This window comes from Anomaloglossus baeobatrachus, chromosome 8, assembly GCF_048569485.1.
Source record: "Anomaloglossus baeobatrachus isolate aAnoBae1 chromosome 8, aAnoBae1.hap1, whole genome shotgun sequence".
In the NCBI taxonomy this organism is placed as follows: Eukaryota; Metazoa; Chordata; class Amphibia; order Anura; family Aromobatidae; genus Anomaloglossus; species Anomaloglossus baeobatrachus.
Genome location: NC_134360.1, coordinates 172557309 through 172579400, shown reverse-complemented (window position 1 = coordinate 172579400; position 22092 = coordinate 172557309). Strand labels below are relative to the sequence as shown.

At 42.2% G+C, this 22092-nt stretch overlaps 1 protein-coding gene across 1 annotated transcript; it reads left to right on the top strand.

Annotated features, from left to right (window-relative positions):
• Positions 1-14640: 14640 nt before the first annotated feature.
• S1PR1 (sphingosine-1-phosphate receptor 1) lies at positions 14641-22040 on the top strand. Its single transcript, XM_075322212.1, has 2 exons — positions 14641-14857; positions 18556-22040. The coding sequence occupies exon 2, from the start codon at positions 18635-18637 to the stop codon at positions 19757-19759; it is 1125 nt and encodes a 374-aa protein (XP_075178327.1). The 5' UTR covers positions 14641-14857; positions 18556-18634; the 3' UTR covers positions 19760-22040.
• The last annotated feature ends 52 nt before the right edge of the window (positions 22041-22092 follow it).

Sequence of the window (22092 nt, the reverse complement as noted above, 5' to 3'; positions counted from 1 at the left end):
TTGTATAATGCCTAAAGATTCCGACAAGTGATATTTCTATGTAGTTTACTTCTTATTATTCTCCTTTTTTATAAAGGAGATTTTCAACAGAGGAACATATTTATTAAATATGTGATATACCCGGGCCATAGAAAAAGATGTCTGGAAGTTTTCACAACCTCCATAGTAAAGATGTATATGATCAATATTGTAAGCTGTAGTTGATCGACCTTGTACTATGTGCACTAGAGGGTGGTACACAGTTTGTATATGGACTGTAACCTTCGAGAGGCTGCAGGTCTCATGAGTCTTGACACGACCTAATCAGCCTCATAAATATGCTCAAATATTTGATCAATGTCCTCAAAAAACTCATGTATACAACTTACTATTATAATTCTGGCTATATGTGTTCAGACATGATGACTGGGACAGGGGGTGACTGACTGGCTCATTTCAATAGCCAAGATATCCTTCTTTCTAATTATGGCTGATAATGAGAGGGAGAAGAGATCTGGCTTAGCTATTGGAATCAGCTAGTCAAAAATCCTCTTTCATACACATCACTGGCAACACAGTATTATTATTATTATTATTATTATTTATTATAGCGCCATTTATTCCATGGCGCTTTACATGTGAAAGGGGTATACATAATAGGGACAAGTACAATAATCATAAACAATACAAGGCACAGACAGGTACAAGAGGATAGAGGACCCTGCCCACGAGGGCTCACAGTCTACAAGGCATAGGTGAGGATACAGTAGGTTAGGGTAGAGCTGGTTGTTCGGCGTTATATCAGACTGAGGGTTACGGCAGGTTGTAGGATTGTCGGAAGAGGTGGGTCTAAAGGGTTCCTTTTGAGGCTTGTCAAGGTAGGCGAGAGTCTGATATGTTGTGGCAGAGCATTCCAGAGTATGCACAGGGGAAGCACAGGAGAAATCTTGGATGCGATGGTGGGAAGAGGAGATGAAAGGGGAGCAGAGGAAGAGATCTTGTGAGGATCGAAGGTTACGTGCAGGTAAGTACCAGGAGACTAGTTCACAGATGTAGGGAGGAGACAGGTTGTGGATGACTTTGTATGTCATGATTAGTGTTTTGAACTGGAGTCGTTGGGCAATGGGAAGCCAGTGAAGGGATTGGGAGAGAGGAAAGGTCAGGGAGTAGCGGGGGGGACAGGTGGATTAGCCGGGCAGCATAGTTTAGAATAGATTGTAGGGGTGCGAGACTCAGAAGGGAGGCTAGAGAGCAGGAGGTTGCAATAATCTAGGCGTAAGATAATAAGGGCATGTACTAGGGTTTTTGGAGCTTCTTGGGAAAGGAATGTACGAATCCGGGAAATATTTTTGAGTTGGAGGCGGCAGGAGGTGAAGTGGGGTTGGATGTGTGGCTTGAAAGAGAGATCAGAGTCTAGAGTTACTCCCAGGCAGCGAGCACATGGGACTGGGGAAAGTGAGCAGCCATTGACATTGATGGATATGTCAGGTGGGGGGGTTGAGTGAGCAGGAGGAAAGATGATGAATTCTGTTTTGTCCATGTTCAGTTTTAGGAATCGAGCAGAGAAAAAGGATGAAATAGCAGACAGACATTTTGGGATTCTGGTTAGTAAGAAGGTGATGTCAGATCCAGAGAGATAGACCTGCGTATCATCAGCGTAGAGATGATACTGAACGCCATGGGACTCTATGAGCTGTCCAAGGCCGAAAGTGTAGATGTAGAACAGCAGGGGTCCAAGAACTGAACCTTGAGGGACACCAACAGATAGGGAACGAGATGAGGACGTGGTGAGAGTGGGAGACGCTGAAAGTTCGGTTGGTTAAGTATGAGGAGATCCAAGATAGCGCCAAGTCTGTGATGCCCAGAGACAAGAGAATCTGTAGTAGAAGGGAATGGTCTACTGTGTCAAACGCAGAGGACAGGTCCAGGAGGAGGAGGACAGAGTAGTGTCACTTGGCTTTTGCGGTTAGTAGGTCGTTAGTGACTTTGGTTAGGGCAGTTTCAGTGGAATGATGGGGTCAGAAGCCAGATGGTAACTGGTCAAAGACGGAGCAGGAAGAGAGGTGGGAGGACAGTTCAAGATGAACATGCTGTTCCAGTAGTTTTGAGGCATAGGGGAGAAGTGATATGGGACAATAGTTTGACACAGGAGAAGGGTCAAGAGAGGACTTTTTCAGGATGTGTGTGATGGAAGCATGTATAAAGCATGAAGGGAATACACCAGTTCTTAGTGATAGGTTGAAGAGATGGGTTAGGGCTGGGATGAAGACTGTGCTGAGATTGGGGATGAGGTGGGATGGGAGTGGATCAAGCAGGCAGGTCGTGAGATGTGATCTTGAGAGTAGAGTGGAGAGATGATCTTCTGTCATGGTGGAGAAGCTGGATTTGGAGGAAGAAGGCTGAGTAGTTGTGAGGAGTGACTGTGGTTATTGTGGGCCAAAGCTTGCTCGGATGTTGTCAATATTCTGCTTGAAGAAAGAGGCAAAGTCTTCAGCTGAGATGAGAGGAGAGGGAGATGGTGCCAGGGGAGGAAGGAGAGAGTTGAAAGAGTTGAATAGCTGTTTAGGCTTGTGAGATAGAGAAGATATGAGAGATGAGAAGTAGGTTTGTTTTTCAGCAGTGAGTGCAGACTTGAAAATGGTGAGGGCCTGTTTGTGTGCGATGAAGTTCTCGGCAGAATGAGACCTCTTCCAACTGCGCTCAGCAATTCTGGAAGCCCGTCTCAATTCTTTAGTCTGACTTGTGTGCCAGGGTTGCCTGTTGATTGTGCGGGTTTGGTGTTTGTGAGGGGGGCAGCTGATTCGATTTCTGCAGAGATGGTGGTGTTGTATAAAGTGGCGGCAGCATCTGCATCGTGTGAAGAAGCAATGTCTGTAAGTGGGAAAAGAGACTGAGAAAGTGCGTGTAAATCAAGATGATTGAGATTTTGGAGAGGCTGTGAAAGTTTGTGGAGGGGGGTTGTGTACTTGGAGAAGAGAAGGAAGAGAATGTTAGTAGGTTGTGGTCAGAAAGGGGGAGAGGTGCGTTACAGAGGTTAGATAGGGAACCGAGATGAGTGAAGATGAGGTCCAGTGTGTGGCCATCTTTGTGGGTAGCTGCAGAGGACCATTGGGTGAGGCCGAAGGAGGATGCGAGTGTTAGAAGTTTAGAGACAGATAATTGAGAAGTGTCAATGGGGATGTTAAAGTCACCCATGATGATGGTGGGGATGTCGATGGAAAAGAAATGTAGTAGCCAGGTGGTGAAATGGTCAAAAAAGGCAGTGGCTGGCCCTGGAGGGCGATAAATGATAGCCAGTTGGAGGTTGGAAGGGGCGTAGATGCGTACGGAGTGCACCTCAAAAGAGGGAAGAGTAACAGAGGGTGGTAGTGGAATTGGTATAAAGGAGCATTTGTTGGATAGGAGCAAACCAACTCCTCCATCATGTTCTTTTACCATTTGAAACCCTTCCCTATGCACCATTTGTAGTTTCCTGGTGTGGGGTATTGGTGTGCATGTGTTTCTGTTAGTTCCCCGTGTCTGTTGTTTTTTGTTAGTGGGGATTTCGGACATCGCTACCTTCAATACCTTCAAGTATAATTCTGGGTTGAGGGTAAGTCTAGGGGACCCTTGTAGCTTGAGGGTAAGCGGCAAGGGCCCCCCATCCTGTCACTCTTCAAACTGGTCACACATGGCGTTACAAAACCTCTTTGAGTTGGTCATAGGCAAATTATATTTTGGCTTGAAGTTTCCATGCTAGTCTCTTCATCAATGATCACATCCAGCTATTGATTTTTCCATCAAGAACTTATGCGTATGGTTTTCTAACAGTCAAGATAGAAATTCATTTGTTGGCAAATCTAAAAGATTATAGTTTTCCTTCCAATAATTTGCTTTACTCTCTCAATACCCATGATGTAAATGTCAGCTGAACCTGAAAATATTGGTGTCATATGCCAAATATCCAAGACAAAGAAGGGGGAATATGAGCATCACGCAAGTCATCCCAAATAAAAATCCATTTATTGAAATCCAATAAAAATCAGTAGCAATAAGTCCAACATCAGGGTACGGAACATAAAATGAAAAAAATATACGGCAACGTATTTCTGACCTAGTATGTACCTTAGTCACTGCCGTCTTCTCATTGCAATAAACATGCATGCTTGGCCATGCCAGACGTGATACACTTGCACCATATACTTTAAATAAACTTGTTTGGGTGGGAAAAAAAAACCCTTTTCCTTAATAATAACAAGCTTGGCTGACAAAGTAGACATAATATCTGTAGAAGCCACATGTGGGAACCTCACAAGCCTTTAACCCTATATGTTATGTTATACTGACATTTGGACCATAAGAAAGCCTACAGTCCTCGTAAACCTTGTTAGAGGCCTCCTCGCTCACAATTAGGGCTGTAATTGAAGTAGGGTGCTTGTGTTACAGTCAGTGAATATTTACTGATTCCATCACATTGTGTTTGATATAAGTGTATTGAATGTCAATCAGTTTTTTAACCTTTTTGACAAATGCTTTTTAAAATTCTTTTTTTTGCAGTTACGGGACAAAAGACTTGATAAGGGTTTAATGTTTTTTTTTCTGTCTCTGTGTGTCTGCCAAAATAAACAGCTGCGAGAGGCAAATTATACTCAGATTTGTTGCAGAAACATCAGTGTCTGTCCCATTCATCTGAACTTGCAGGAATCCAAGTTCTTGCCATAAGATCAAACACCATTCAGATGAATGAAACTCATTGTAACAAGACACATATGAATCCCCCCACCCCCCAGATGATGATTTTGCACCAATTTTCCTGATGTTTCTTCACTAACACAATCTGCACCTAATTGTTGGTAATACTTCCAGCACCACCTAATTCCTTCTCAAATTTTAGGTTCCCTCTGTGCTAGTCTATGCTGGGTTAGGCTATGTGCGCACGTGTGCGCTCTGCACCGCACCTAAAAGGTACACTTCAGAGCACAACTGAAAAGCTCCGTTCTGAAGCGCATGGTGCCGGCAGAGAACGTGCGCTCTGCATGCAGCTCCTGCCATAGACAGAGCTGGGACTGCCGGCAAAACGCACGGAAGAAGTGACATGTCACTTCTTAGAACGCAGCGTTTCGGGCAGCAGCCGAAGCGCTGCGCTCTAAGACGCCACGTGCGCACGGCCCCTGCACAATCTCCATAGATTGTGCAGGGGACGCAGGACGCATGCAGTTACGCTGCGGTGCAGAACGCAGCATAACTGCATGAATTACGCACACGTGCGCACATAGCCTTATAGTTTTATACCTGCATGCACCGTTGATGTCATCACCCATTTTTAGAGAGACTCAGACACCCATGTGTGCCTGACTGTTTAGAAAGAATTGTTAGTAGTTTTCTTTTGTTTGTCAAATGTTTGCTTCTCATTTTGCCTGGCTCGGCTGCAGATAGGTGTCTAATTCTCCACTGCGGCTTGTCCTGACTTCTATTCTACTTCCAGTGCGAGTTTTTAACTCAGTTCATCTAACTATTATCCACACATCATTCTGCAATCAAGATTCCAGATTACTAACGTCTCACAGCTATTCTCTGCAGTGTTCACACCTCAGTCTCTGCTATCAAGGTAACATAACTCTGCTGGCAAGTAACCAACTTACCAACCCATTTCTGCTTTTCATGAGTGAACCACATTTCTGCAAGCAATTTTGCAAATACGTAACTGTGATTCTGGTGTTAACCTTTCCCTGCAACAAGTTCCTGATTGCATACATCTATACTATCAAGGTAAAAGACCTATGAAAGCAAGGTTTCCAATATTTAATTGCCATCCTTCTACTAACCTCTCCCTGCTACATGTTTCTGATTGCATACATGTATATTATTAACCATAACCCTGCTGAAAGTATTGAATTGTTTGTACAGCTACAGTTCATGTGTCAGTTTCATTTGGTAATTCCTTCTCGTTTTGCCTGTCTGTCATCCTCCATACACTACTGTCCTGGTCCTCACTGATAGAGATGAGTAAACCCAAACTGTAAAGTTCGGGGTCAGTACCGAACACCTTGTGTTTGCTGCTGAACCCCGAACACAGACATTTGACCGTACATCTGAGTCCTGTTCGGGTTTGTCACCCTAATAAAGCTTGTTTAAAGGTTTTTCCGTGGTCCACATTGATATATTGATATCGATTCACTGCCCGTCAGTACGCATGTGTTACCCTGGCATCCTGATCCCAGCCGGATTGCTGTGTCTTTATGGTTCCAGAGGCCTGGGGTCACATGGTTTGTCATGTGATCCGCCCTTTATTTTCCATGATGCGGCGTACGTCCGGCTTCTGTGGTGACCATGGTAGCGCATGCGTCATTAGTGATGCGCAGTGATTTGATTAGTGACGTCATTAGTGACGTGTCGTGATATTATTGCCTTTTTATATCTCCCACCTTTTTCACTTTTTGTCACCACGCCCTGACGAAGGTTTCCACCGAAACGCCATGCATTGGGTTGACGCTCACACCTGGCCTCATTCTATTATCACAGGTACAGTCACATGGTGGTCATGTGATTTAAATTTCATGAGAAAACAATCACAGATGGACACTGCCAGAAACAGCGGTCATATGACCCTGAGTTTGTGATATGCAGATTCCTGGGCCAGAATCCAGTTACACTATTTCCGGTGTCTCTCAATACAAGAGTATTGCGCAAGGCCGGATGCAGTCTACTTGGATTCTGGCTAGGAATCTGCATATCTCATACTCACAGACACATGACCGCCATTCCCAGCTCTGACACCAGAGCATCCTCACATCGCACAGTGAACACAATGTGAAGATTTGCAATTCTGCAGTCACATAATGTGACTGCAGACGTGTCGTTTTAGACTGGACAACCCCTTTATGCTACAATCCAACAATGAGCTTTTAGTGAGTTTTTGGTGTTGTAGATTTTCTGCAGCATTTGTTCACCTACTAAGTAAATTTTGGTTACTTACAGTCTTATCACATTTTTGATGCTTACTGGTATTTGGCTTTGACAATTTTACTGATATAATCATGTATGGCTTGCATTTGTTTTTAGTGTGTTTCCACACTGGAGGCTCAGTAAAACCGCTTATGGCCACCTTATTATTTCCAGCATGGATGAGAAAGGCTTTCTTGCTTTTACCCAACCACTGCCATTCTCTCAAAGAAAACATACAGACCTTAAAAGAATTGTACATCTGTGTAAATACCGCTGACATATATCCTGTGATTCCTCTTTTTCCCTGGAAATCAAGCGATGGTCCAGAGAAAAGGAGAATGTCAACTGCACATGTGTGAGGTGCTTTTCATTATAATTTATAGGAATTATGGAACAGATTAGGGATTATGTTGGTTCTACTGACAGATCCTTCATATGTCTATAGCTAACTTCAGCAGAGCATATAAAAAAGCATCTGTTTTTCATCAAAATTTTTTTATCAATATATTGTTCTATATGTCAGATTTTCAGGCTTGATGTCATCCATATATGTATTTTTGCCTTCCTCAGTTTGCCATGTGATCTTTCACATGGATTTGTTAAAAAAATGGATGGTGTCTTCATGGAATCTGTTTTTTTAAGGCACAAATTGAATTCTTTGGATAAGTCACTTCCAAAAAAAACAAATGAGAGGGCTCCATGCTGTTTTTTTTTCAGATGGACACATAACCTGTGTAAGATTGCTAATCCGAACTAGCCTATTCATCGACACTGGAGAACATTGGACTTGCCATCTCTAAATCATGGCAAAAATGTTGGGAAATTAGGGTTACGCTGTGCTCAGATAGGAGTAATTTATTGTCTAAATATATGTGATTTAAGAGACCATAAATTTGGGTTGGGAAACGTGGTTAGTCTATGCATTGTGGTCCATATGTGGACCACGAAATACGCCTTTCTGAACTTGACCTAAAGCTTGCCCAATATTTTTTTTTGTGATGGGGAAAAAACTCTGTCTTGTTTTTCTCTCTCCCTATTAAACATGCAAATTTGGCCCAAGCATGTTCTTGTGGAGGTCGGAGAAGGGTTATGGTATGTGTATGAAGACTAATGCCTCCCCATACACATTAGACGGAAGTCAACCGAACTTACCGGTTACACATTTGGCCAACAGTCTAATGTGTATGGGAGCCCCGGACAATTGATTGTTTGGGGAAGTATTGATCCTACATGTCCAATTTCAGACTTTTGATCGTATTTTTCCTAGAGTTAAGTCGTTGTCAGACAGGTATGGTGAGGACTCTTTCATAAACAACACAGGGGCATTAGACTGAAAAAGCTCTCCTGTCTATGGGAGAGGCGGTGGAGATGGCTGGTAGCCAGATAATCAACCTAACCATCATTTGGCCAACAGCTATCTGATTTGTTTGGTTGCCTTTAGGATTTCAGGAAAATTGAAGTCGTAATGCAACTTTAAAGAGTTATTTTTAATTTTTCATTCATATTTCATAATTCAATAACATATATGAAAATAAGCAACCTTATAATATATATTATCACAGCAGCCTGCTTCTTTCTCCTCCTGGATTGATCTTTCGTTCTCAATAATTCATAGTTAACATCTTTATACAGTCTTTCCCAGTACTGAGACAGAAGACAGTTGGTGCTTCTAAAACTCTATGGAGAGGAGAAGGAGGAACTAGAGGCTGACATAGTCATTCTGCAGGAAGTTTTTTTGAAACAACAGTTACACTTCTCCATAGAACCTGAGAATTTTGACAATGAATGATCAGTTTAAGATGAGAAAGAAACAGAATTCTCTGACAAGATATACAGTTACACAAGTTTTGGCATTTCAGCCATTTTGGAAAACATATTCAAGATACAGTTATATAATCAGCATCTTTGAAGCAGCACTACAGCATTTTTGCTGGAGAGATTGGTACTTTAAATGAAAATCCCCTCCCCAAGATCTTATACTCACCTACCACTGTCTTCATCTCTTCCCATCGTCGCTCCTGATAGTCTCCAGCAATTTGTGACCTTCTGGTAGCTCCAGTGTTTCATGGAGTATGCCGAAGGTCACAAATCAATTTGACTCTGCGAGCCTCTTCCTGGCCTCATTCTGGCTCTCATACAGTTGCAATGAGTGCTTGAGACCTATCTTCTGATTTCCAGCCAGTCAGAAGTTACAAGCACAAGATGGCGCAGGACCGGAGTGGCACAGATAAAAACTATGAAGTCACCAGAGGGTGAGTACAACAACAGGGGCAGGGGATTTACTGCAAGCTTGATGATGTGACTGAAGACAGAAGCAGTCAGATGAATTCTGAAGAATACAAAGTGATACTTTCTGCTCAGATTCAACCCAATATAGAAGGTATGATTAGATGGCACTTAACAGCACAGATGGGCAATGACCCAGAGCATACTGCAAACTCAGAAGTTTTTGAAGGCAAAAAAGTGGAATATTATGCAATGGCCGAGTCAGTCACCAGAACTCAACCCCATCAAGCTGCATTTTACATGCTTAAGACAAAATTTAAGGCAGAAAGACCCACAAACAAGCAACAACTGAAGTCAGCTGCAGTACAGGCCGGCAAAACATTGACGCACAGTGCAAATTTTTGTATCCCCAAGTGCCTTATTTTTATGTGTACTATTAATTTATAAAAAAAACAAACTACAGTTCCCCTTTAAGGGTATGGTCACACATTCAGTACTTGCTGATATGTGACTTAGTGGATAGTAAATGATAGTGACAGTTTCTATAAGATTCTCATATAATGACTGCTGAGTGCTGACTTTACATTTGTCTGTTTTTGTGGTTAGGTATGAAAGTGGTTTGAGCCCCACCTTTCAGAATAAATCTGTCAGAGAATAGTCTGTCTGTTACCTTCTGTAAGTTTGACAATAGGCTTGGATTAAGCAATTTTTCAGTAAAAATAAAGAAACGGACACATATATTGGCAGTATTTTATATGTTTTTATGCTTTTACAGTTTTCAGTGTATATACATGGGAGCATTTCTCCAATTCATCCCTACACTACTTACAAGTTATGGTTCTCTGTGAAGTATTTAAATATTTGTTTGGTTCACCTATTTTTAGTAAAGCAATATGGCCACTGTTACAGCTTGTCAGTATCCTAGACCCATAATTGATAAATATGTCTAATCATAGAGTGATGCCAAGAAGTTACGGAGATTTACCACCCAGGGGTTTTGAGTTGCTCCCCAACTTTTTCAGATTTGTTTTATACAGCAATACCGGATGCAACATTGTCTCTGTAGTAGTTCTATTTTGGGAAAAGACCAAATTAGATGTGGCCCATTTATTCAAGACTTGTATCCACCAATGGTTACCAGCAACCCAATTATGAGCAGCACAGTGGCTCAGCACTATTGATTCCCAGTGCTGGGGTCCCGGATTTAAGTTACCACCAAGGACGACATCTACAACGAGTTTGTTTGACCTTCCATGAATCTATGGGTTTCTTCCCAGACTCCAAAGACATACTGTTGAAGCAAGTGAAGGCTTTTCTGAACCAAGGGTAAAAATTCCATTTGACGCCCCTTCCTATGCACAATAAATATATCAAGAAGACTGACCCGCACATCCAACAGGTGTGAACAGGTGCTAGCTGAAAAACAATATAACTACAAAACATATACAGCTGCACACTGAAATGCTAACAATGAATAAAGGAACTCTGGTATTGCATTACTGCTATAAGAATATTTGAAAAAAGAGATACTTAGATTATGTATTGCCCAATGCATGTGAGCCTAATCACATACATTGGCCAATACATAAGGTAAATATCTCATTTTTTCAAATATTCCTATAGCAGTAATGCAACACCAGAGTTCCCTTATTCATTTTAAGCATGTTAGTGTGCAGCTGTCTGTGTCTTCCTATACACAGTTTGAGTAGTCATCATGTGACCGCTCAAATGCAGTTTGTATTCTTACAGTCACGTGATAACAAAAAAACTACAGCCCCTGCTTCATTGAGAGGAGCTGGTCAGAACGTGATTGTAAGTAAAAAAATAACATATGAGTGGTTACATGATGACTGCTGGATGCAGCAAGAAGACCTGAATCCTTACAGTAAGTATATTACTAACAGGACAGAAATGCATCACTAGAACTACTGACAATACAGAAATACATCACTAGAGTCACTAACAGGACAGAAATGCATCACTAAAACCTCCAACAGTACAGAAATAGATCACCAGGGCTACTAATAAGATAGAAATGCATCACTAGAACTACCAACAATACAGAAATACATCACCGGAGCCACTAACAAGACAGAAATGCATCACTAGAACCACCAACAATACAGAAGTACATCAGCAGAGCCACTAACAGGACAGAAATGCATCACTAGAACCACCAACAGTACAAAAATACATCACCAAAGCCACTAACAGTACAGAAATGCATCACTAGAACCACCAACAGTACAGAAATACATCACCAGAGCCACTAACAGGACAGAAATGCATCGCTAGAACCACCAACAGTACATAAATACATCATCAGAACCACTAACAGAACAGAAATGCATCACCAGAACGACCAACAGTACAGAAATACATCACCAGAGCCACTAACAGGACAGAAATGCATACCAGAACGACCAACAGTACAGAAATACATCATCAGAACCATCATCAATACATGAATACATCACCAAAACCATCATTAGTACATAAATACATCCGCAAGCTTAGTACAGCAATCAATTGCAGTGTTAAGTCAGACCCATAGACAATTGCATTGCATGAACCTACTGTACAACTACCAATATGTCCTTAACAATGGTAAGGAGATATTGGTAATTCTTGTTAAGAGCTATTATCACACTGCGGAACAACAGCACTTGTGGGGCATGTCAGTATACGTGCCAATGAATAAGTAATTTCCCCTCACTGTGTTCCCTAAACAAAATATGACCCCCACACTGTCCCTTTTATGTTACATTGCCTTCACACTGTCCTCTCCTATAAAATATTGCCTCCACACTGTTCGCTCTTATTAAATATAACTACCACTGCCTGCCTTTATTGGCTATAACTGTTATGCTGTCCTCCCTGATTAGCTATTGCCAACATACTGTCCCTTTCTTAAATGTCCCTCACTATGCTGCCTACTCCCAGGGGGCAGCAAAATGCCACCGCCTCGGAGATACCTAGTACTGCTGCATTAGGAGGCCTGCCGACGCCCCCTGTTGGCAGGGGTTGGCTGTGCCTAGTGCAAATGCCCCACCTGCCCCTTCCCTGCATACTGATAGGGCATTTAGATTGGAAGCCCCAATGGGGACAGTGATAGTGTTATCTGTAAAGTGCTGCGGAATATGATGGAGCTATACAAGTAAAATAAAAATCATAGAAAACCCTACACATACAATAAATTTAGCTTCACCACCACTAACCTTACAGCCCAATTGATGCTTTAAGACTCTTGTAAAACAGTACAGATATATAAAGCAACTGTCTTTACATTTGCAACATGAAAGACTTTGTAATCATTGATGTATGTACAAAGTGAAATTCGACTGTTGCTGACTCATTTTTAGAGGTGGGGTCCCCAGACATAAACCTCAAACCGAACCTCATTTTTATCATAACTAGATTGAAACTGGTTCTATATAATGATGCTGTAGAGATCTATACGTCAGTTATCTCTTTAGGACATGTTTTGTTCTTTTTAGGTTGTTTCTATATACAGTGTTGGTTTGTTTACAAGTACAGTGGAACCTTAGATTAAGAGTAACTTGGTTTGAAAGCGTTTTGCAAGATAAGCAAAGCTTTTTAAAAATTTGTAACTTGGTTTAAGAGCAATGCTTTGCAATAAGAGCAAATTCCCACCGTGCACACTTCGGTTCTGTCCTTTCATCACGCTCTAACAGGTAACTTTCTGTCCATATGTATTGTTTACTGTATACAGTATACAATTGTACAGTATATACTATATAGCATTTCTATCAATTTGCATTTGTGGATACAGTATTGTACTCTCTTTTGGCTCACCAGTACAGCCCATTGCTTGTACTGTACCTCCCGCAGACCAACAATTCTATTGTGCAGTTTAATTTGTTTTATATGTTTTTTACTGCACAGTACAGTGGAACTTCGCTTAACGAATAACCCAGTTAGCGAGTATTTCAACGCTTTCTGTAAATTTGTAACTCGGTTTACGAGAAAGCCTTGCTGTACGAGCAAAATACTCACCGCACACACTTCCGATCCGTACATCTACCGCGCTCTAACCCGCTCTTACAGTCCACACAAGCACGCACAAACACACACAAACACGCAGGCATGCACACACACATATTATGCTCACCTTACCTTCCGTTCCCTCGCCGGCTTCCTGGAACTTGCATGTATCAGATAACCAAGGCGACCGATGCCGGACCTTCAGCTCCCAGCACGCTGACGTCAAAGGCAGGAGCCGCTTGCCTCTGATTGGCCAGCGTGCTGCCTTTGAGTAGCGGCTGACAGGGGAAGGTCCTCCCTCCACAGGATGCGTATCCGGTAACCATCGCGACGAGGGAGGAACTTCCCCTGTCAGGCGGTACTCAAAGGCAGCGTGCTGGCCAATCAGAGGCAAGCGGCTCCTGCCTTTGACGTCAGCGCGCTGAATGCAGAAGGTCCGGCATTGGTCGCCTTGGTTACCCGATACACGTCTTGTACGGTCGAACTGCAAGTTCCAGGAGACCGGCAAGGGAACTGAAGGTAAGGTAAGCATAATCTGTGTTTGTGTGTGTTTGTACGTGCGTGGAATGACAGAATAGGGGACCAGGATGGGACATTTAACAAGTTGTGGAACTAATTGTCTGCATTGCAATGATTTCCTATGGGAAATCTTGCTTTGCTGAACGAGTTACTTGGTTAACAAGCACACTCCCAGAACGGATTGTTCTCGTTAACCAAAGTTCCACTGTATACTGTATTACTGTACTGTAATAATTTTATATGAATACAGTACATTATTTTGTATTACTGTAATAAGTTTGTATAAATACTGTAAATATTTTTGGGTTGTGGAACAAATTGTCTGCATTTCAATTATTTCCTATGGGAAAATTTGCTTTGATATAAGAGTAACTTGGTTTAAGAGCACACTCCCGGAACCAATTATGTTGGTAATCCAAGGTTCCACTGTACTGGGGAAAATAGTGAGAAAGAGTTTGTTGTCTATTTGCATAAAAAAACCACTGTAGCCGGAAGCTGACTGTACATCTGACAGATTATATGCCTTGAAAAACACAATGAATCACAAAAAATGCTACAAAAAAAGTGTGTAGGAAGCCATAGGATACTTATGTGCACACAGGATTTATGCTGAGGGTTGTTGGGAGTCCGCACCAGTGAAATCGCCCTAAATCATGCAGTTTTATTGCGAAATGCGGTTTATTCGCAACTTTCACCCTATGGATTGTAAGGGGTGAAATCTGCAGAGAGGTCAGATTACATTGCAGATTTTCTCTGCAGCATGTGGATGAGTTTTTGCAGATTTCATCCATAATGTTGGTACTATGGCACACAGTGGATTTTTTCACCTTCTAGAATATCAAACCCTTGTTGTATCCATGTGGACGATCCTTTATAGAGCTTCACTAGTAACATCATAATCTCACTACATCTGCACACTACTCTGCTGGTAAGAGCTGTGATAGTATCCTGAGAGGAGGAGCTGGTGGGTGGAGAAGGGTTTCTACAGTGTGGAGATAGACCCAGCTCACAAAGCTCTGCAGACACTTGTATGGGGACACCTCTGGGCAGGAATGAGTGCAGCTATGAGGATTGCTCATGAAGTGAAGGATTTGTCACTTCTGGAATAACTTAACCACATGGGAAGATATTCAAAAAGTTTTCTTTGTGCTGGAGAAGGGAAGACTTCAGACAGCGAAGAGGAGAACTTGACTCTCACACTAAGGTACGTGTATGGCAGCGATCCCAGGCTGGAGGTCCCAGCAGTGATGATTACATGGATACAATCAGATATTGGGTGATGCACAGTATAGTCATCCTGCTGGCATGTGCCACCTATACATGTCTGAAATGATGTTGCATTTTTTATGTGATGTTAATTACTTTTGTGACAAACGCAAAATAGGAGTGATACCTTTATTGGATAAAAATAAAGATACCTTTATTGGAGAAAAATTAGATTTTAGAGGTGTGTCCATTTCTTATGCTACAACCAAAAGTTTTCAATGATTACTGCCTGACTGATATTAGGGAAAAGTGATCCAATCTATTAATAATTGTCATTTGTCATAAACCATTATTATGAAAACATGGAGTGAGTAGTAGGGATATGTGATCAGCCATATAATTCAGTAACTGACTGATCAGATAGAATGTAATAATAATAATAATAATAATAATAATAATAACAATAATAATAATTATAATAATAAAAAATAATATTTATTCACATATATAGCGCCATTAACTCCATAGCGCTGTACACACCCCAGTCTTTTGGAATGCATATTAATTGGTTTAGAACATTCTTCTCTTTTCATATATGTATGAATATCCGCAGATTTGCACTCTCTTTCTCCCTGCAGTCCACAATATAACAATTGAGACCCCAAATAGCAATGGCAATAAAATAATAGACACTTGCTCAGGAGTTTTGCACTAATCTGTTTGCTGATGGGGTCATTGTACTCATACAGGGGGCTGCAGTGTATTTGGATCCTCTGATTATTTGGCATTTTGGGCACACACCTGCTTTTCTGTGCACTTATGTAAACACATAGACCTGCATCTATTTGCACTTAAGCTAATGTCTCCTTTGATTAACAGTAAATCTAATTACCTCCAGTGAATGAGAGCTGGCAGACAGAAGGGAAAGCTGAAGTTGCAACTTTCAGAATTTCCAATACTGCCCTGTACTGATTAGTAGGAACTTTCGGGATGCAGATGCTTGAAACTCCTTGTGAATATAGCCTTATTCATGCCTTGTAAGAACATATCACATTGATTGTAGTGTAAATTCAAAGTGATTGGTCGGTCATGTGCATTGTCTTTTAGTTGCTTTATTGCTCAAAGAAATGTCCAAAATTATTTGATATATTTTTATTAGTAATAATGATGATACCATGGGCATTTAGCATGTTGGATTCTTCTGTATTGAATTAGCTCCTCGGCATTGTGCAGTGTCCTCACATCAGCCCTGTCACTGTCCCTTCAGTAGGCAGTGTCCTCTCATCAGTCCTGTCACTGTCCCTTCAGTAGGCAGTGTCCTCTCATCTGTCCTGTCACTGTCCCTTCAGTATGCAGTGTCCTCTCATCAGTTCTGTCACTGTCCCTTCAGTAGGCAGTGTCCTCTCATTAGTCCTGCCACTGTCCCTTCAGTAGGCAGTGTCCTCTCATCAGTCCTGTCACTGTCCCTTCAGTATGCAGTGTCCTCTCATCAGTCCTGCCACTGTCCCTTCAGTAGGCAGTGTCCACTCATCTGTCCTGTTACTGTCCCTTCAGTATGCAGTGTCCTCTCATCAGTTCTGTCACTGTCCCTTCAGTAGGCAGTGTCCTCTCATTAGTCCTGCCACTGTCCCTTCAGTAGGCAGTGTCCTCTCATCAGTCCTGTCACTGTCCCTTCAGTACGCAGTGTCCTCTCATCAGTTCTGTCACTGTGCCTTCAGTAGGCAGTGTCCTCTCATCAGTCCTGCCACTGTCCCTTCAGTAGGTAGTGTCCTCTCATCATTCCTGCTACTGTCCCTTCAGTAGACAATGTCCTCTTCATCAGTCCTGTCACTGTCCCTTCAGTAGGCAGTCCTCTAATCAGTCCTGTCACTTTCCCTTCAGTAGGTAGTGTCCTCTCATCAGTCCTGCCACTGTCCCTTCAGTAGGCAGTGTCCTCTCATCAGTCCTGTCACTGTCCCTTCAGTAGGCAGTCCTCTAATCAGTCCTGTCACTTTCCCTTCAGTAGGTAGTGTCCTCTCATCAGTCCTGCCACTGTCCCTTCAGTAGGCAGTGTCCTCTCATCAGTCCTGTCACTGTCCCTTCAGTAGGCAGTGTCCTCTCATCAGTCCTGTCACTGTCCCTTCAGTACGCAGTGTCCTCTCATCAGTTCTGTCACTGTCCCTTCAGTAGGCAGTGTCCTCTCATCAGTTCTGTCACTGTCCCTTCAGTAGGTAGTGTCCTCTCATCAGTCCTGCTACTGTCCCTTCAGTAGACAATGTCCTCTAATCAGTCCTGTCACTGTCCGTTCAGTAGCCAGTCCTCTATTCAGTCGGCAGTCCTCTATTCAGTCCTGTCACTTTCCCTTCAGTAGGTAGTGTCCTCTCATCAGTCCTGCCACTGTCCCTTCAGTAGGCAGTCCAAAGTTCAAAGAAACACAGCAGAGCATCACAGCAATGCAAAATGCTCCGCACAAAGGAAACATGTAACTACAGGCTCCGTAGTTCAGGAGGGGGTGGCAAAGCATCACCACTGTACAGCAGAACCATGACATTGTGCTTATTAATACAGAAAGTGGCATAAACGTTGCATGGGAAAGGTGATGCTTTGTACAGGGTTATACCAGTTGGTACCATTGGACTATAGCTATGCTGTCTTTCTCTATGGCATGCACTGATTACCCCATAGTTATATAGGCTGCCTGAATATATCCCCCATAGATTACCCCATCATTACAGCCGATAGACACTCCATATGTTCACCCTTCTCTCACATGTGGACACAGTTCTCAGCTTCCTCTGGTCGCTGAACAACTTGTACTTTTATCCAATTCCCTTCATTTCCTTTCTTCCAGCTCAATGTTAGCCAAGATTTACCATGACTTCCGTAAAAAAGAGGCGCTGCCGCTTACCCCACAGAGAGCAGAGGCTTTCTATAGAGCAGAGTGACGGCTGACAGATTTCCATTGTGTTCTACAATTTCTAGACAGCAGCTGCAGTATATATACGGTATATGCAATGTATATGGAGTCGGGGTGAATGTGTGCTCTGTAGTGATTGGTTTCTTATTTGGCACAATAGACTATGTTACTGTGTTGATATATGTTATTTAGCTGTAAAAAGCCAAGAAACGTATTAAATTGTTAGGTCAAACAAAAGAAATAGCTAAGTCCACATTCACACCTGAATCCCCCATCTGAATCCCGTTCTTCAGCGATATAGTGAGAACCCTTGGCAGAGTCATAGATGCAGTTGAGAAACATGTATGTCCTATCAATGGTCTGTTGTTACACCTATATTTTTTTGCACGAGTAAATCCAGCTCTGCTATATTAATATATAAAGTATGGAGGCTGCTGCAGGTTTGTAGTTGATGGACCTAAGCCTGCCTTCAAACTTAAAGACTATGGTTAGTCTACCTTCAACCTTAAGCACCATGGTTGAGAGTTTGGTTGGTTAAACCTTAACCTGTCCCCGGGTCATCAGAAGTTGTCATTTCGGTTTTCCAGCTCCATGAGGCATATTCATTCCTATGGGAATCTGCTTGATGTTCTGGTCATATATATTTTGGGAAAAACTGCTTTCAGATTTGTACATATCACTTTAACGTACATAATGTGCTCATTATGTGCTTATCAGGGGACAATTCACTAGCCGTACTCATAATAGTAGTAATACACACCAGATGAGTGAACCTAACATTGTATTATGATGTTTTTCAGGAAAATCTCATTAGTGCCCAGAATCTAATTTAAGAAGCACTACTGCCATCTAGTGTTCAGTTGGAGAACTACAGCAGCCATGACACCTACCGAGCATTCTCATAAGAAGAACCTTTACTACAGCCATGACACAATTGCTTTACATTACAATTACACAGGGAAGTACAAGACTAACTCCACCAATGATCTGAAGCCAACCTCCATCATCTTCATCATCATCTGCTGCTTCATTGTGCTGGAGAATGTCCTGGTGCTTCTTACTATCTGGAGAACCAAGAAGTTTCATCGACCCATGTATTACTTCATTGGTAATCTGGCGCTCTCTGATTTACTGGCAGGGGCAGCGTACACAGCCAACATTCTCCTTTCTGGACCCAATACCTACAAGTTAACACCGGTGCAATGGTTTATACGGGAAGGGAGTATGTTTGTGGCTCTCTCCGCCTCGGTGTTCAGCCTTTTGGCGATTGCCATCGAGCGCTGCATTACCATGTTAAAAATGAAGCTACACAATGGAAGCAAGAGCTCCAGGTCATTCCTTCTGATTAGTGGTTGCTGGTTGCTGTCATTATGTCTTGGAGGACTTCCGCTCATGGGATGGAACTGTATGGATGCCCTGAGATTTTGCTCCACCGTGCTCCCTTTGTACCATAAACATTACATCCTATTCTGTACCAGCATTTTCAGCATTTTATTGCTATCCATTGTTGTTCTATATGCCAGGATTTACTTCTTGGTAAGAACAAGGAGCAGAAGTTTGACCTTCAGAAGAAACTGTGCAAGGACAAGTAGGAGTTCGGAAAAATCTATGGCCTTACTTAAAACTGTCATCATTGTCTTAAGTGCTTTCATTCTGTGTTGGTCTCCGCTCTTCATTTTTCTCTTACTGGATGTCGGCTGCGAAGTCAAGGCCTGCCAGGTTCTTTTCAAAGCCGAGTACTTTCTGGCTCTTGCAGTTCTCAATTCAGCCACTAACCCCATCATCTACACCTTGACCAACAGGGAGATGAGGCGGGCCTTCCTAAAAATGGCATGTTGTTGCCATTGCCCCATTCTGAAACCAGGGGCAAAAGTTAAAAGACCCATCATTACGGGGATGGAGTTCAGTAGGAGCAAGTCGGACAACTCTTCGCACCCTCAGAAAGATGAGATGGAATACCATGGGACCATTATGACATCAGGAAACGTGACTTCATCATCTTAGAACATGGGCCAAAGACTGGGATTACATATGTTTTTATAATATGAAGGGAAATTCACCTGGATAATGCCACGTCCGCGCTGAGCCCAGCATGATAACATAGAATTGAGTGGAATGAGTGGACATTTAAAGGGAAGAGTGAGGAGCGCGGAATCTGCACGGACATGAAGGGTCTTGTGGAACACTAATCTCTTATGGTAGGATGAGGTCTAAACTTCATGTATCATGCGGATTCTTTTACTCCATGAACAGTGCGAATTCGGGATCTAACGTCACTTACCCTAAGAGTATAGGACTCTTAACATAGAAGCAGACTCTAGAAGAGGAAATGAGGCAAGAGGTTAACTAGCTCCTATGTAACTCTGTCCTGGATGGCGGGGTCCAAGTATTTTTCTTTGTAACAAAGTCTGTGAATAGTGCAGATGATCTGTGAACTATAGAAAAGCATTACACTACATGCTCGTTTCAAACTCTGGGTCACTTGATGTTGATATGGTATACAGATGGAGCAGAACTGGGTTCACCACTTACCTGTGGTTTTACATAAAATCACTATTAAACACGCTGTGTCATCCTAGAACAGTGATGGCGAACCTGTGGCACTCCAGCTGTCGCAAAACTACAATTCCCATCATGTCTTCACAGCCAAAGCTTTTGCTTTGAATGGCCAGGCATAATGGGAATTGTAGTTTTGCAACAGCTGGAGTGCCACAGGTTCGCCATCACTGTCCTAGAAGATAATTCAGCGTTATTCAAGGCACAAGCAATGCAACCCCAAAAAGCGTCAAATGACAGATTCAACTCTGTTACATCTGTATACAAAAATAAAAATCAGCAATGTGATTGGGGTTGGATGAGGCTCAGCTCTTACACTTTTTTTTGTCTTTTCTAATATTAAATGATTACAATGTTGAAATCTACAATTTAAAGAGAACATGTTACTGGGTCACAATAGCTCAGTTTTTCTTCTTATTTTATTCCCACTGTTCACCTGAGTATTCCATTTTGTATTGTTTTTATATCCGCTATATGGTTGCGGAGATATGGACCTTTTTATTCAGTATGAATTTTGATGGTGTTTTGGAAGTGGGCGTGTTCACTGGCTCCCTGGGGGCGTATCTATGTCTGCTTTGCATTATGAGCCATGCCCACCTCTGAAGAGCATAAAAAATAGTCTAAAGATAAAAGCCCATATTTCTAGAGCCGGACGGTGGATTTTAAAGAAAAAAGGAAATCTTAATATCTAGGAGAACAGCGGGAATAAAATAAGATGAAAAACTGCCCACTTTTGACCTGTGGCAGGTGCTCTTTAAAGGGAATAATTATTCTACAAGTGTGTCCTAAATTACTGGGTTAGTGCAGATGGTCATATGTGCCTTCTAAAGCTGCAGTGTTGTAGTCTGAATAACATACAGGCTTCATGTCAAATTCATTAGCGCAGGATAAATGTTTCTAGACAATACCTTCACATAGTAAATGAGACCACATTTCACATTGTCTATTTAAAGAGAACCTGCCACCTTCCATAAATACGCTTGTTTTTTTTTTATTTGGTGTAAATGCCGTTGTTCTCCTGAGTCTCTGGTAATATACTTTTTTTTCCAGTGTCTCTCCACTACGACAATATCGCTTACTTGTCCCTGAATATAAATCTTGTTTTCCTAGCCAACTGGGAATGGTCCTCAGGAATACACCTAGAGAAAAGAATTGATGACCACGCCCACTTGGCTATGACTACTAATTTATATATACGGAAGAGGGAGCCATTTTTTAGGAATGGAGACGTGTAGATCTTCTCAAACTCTTGGTCAAACATATGGACTTGTTGCCATCTTGTGAAAGTAACATAAAAACATTGGGACTGTAGGACATTGTACACCTTAAAGGGAACCAGCAGAATTTTCATATATAAAGTAAAGCCAATGCTATTCTGGCTCTAGGATGCTGAATGTAAGCATAGCTTGTGTTCTGAGATTGGATGTTTTATTTCAGAAATATGTGCAAGTAAAGGTCCAGCAATGCACTGCTATTTGATTAACAGGTGCAACAGGAAGGGAATATGTGGGTCGGGTTTTGCTATTATTCCCGCTCCTGTCTGCTGCCTGGCCACTCCTTCAGGTAGGAGTCATTTTTGTCACGTGATAGGGGTGTTTTCAAAATGCAGCTCATACAGTCTAGCATTTACCAAAGCCAGGAAGGCAGACAGAGGCGGGAATAGATAGCAAAACCCGACCCCCATATTCCCTCTTGCACCTGTCAATCAAATAGCAGTGCATTGCTGGAACTTTACTTGCACATATTTCTGAAATAAAACATCCAATCTCAGAATAAAAGCT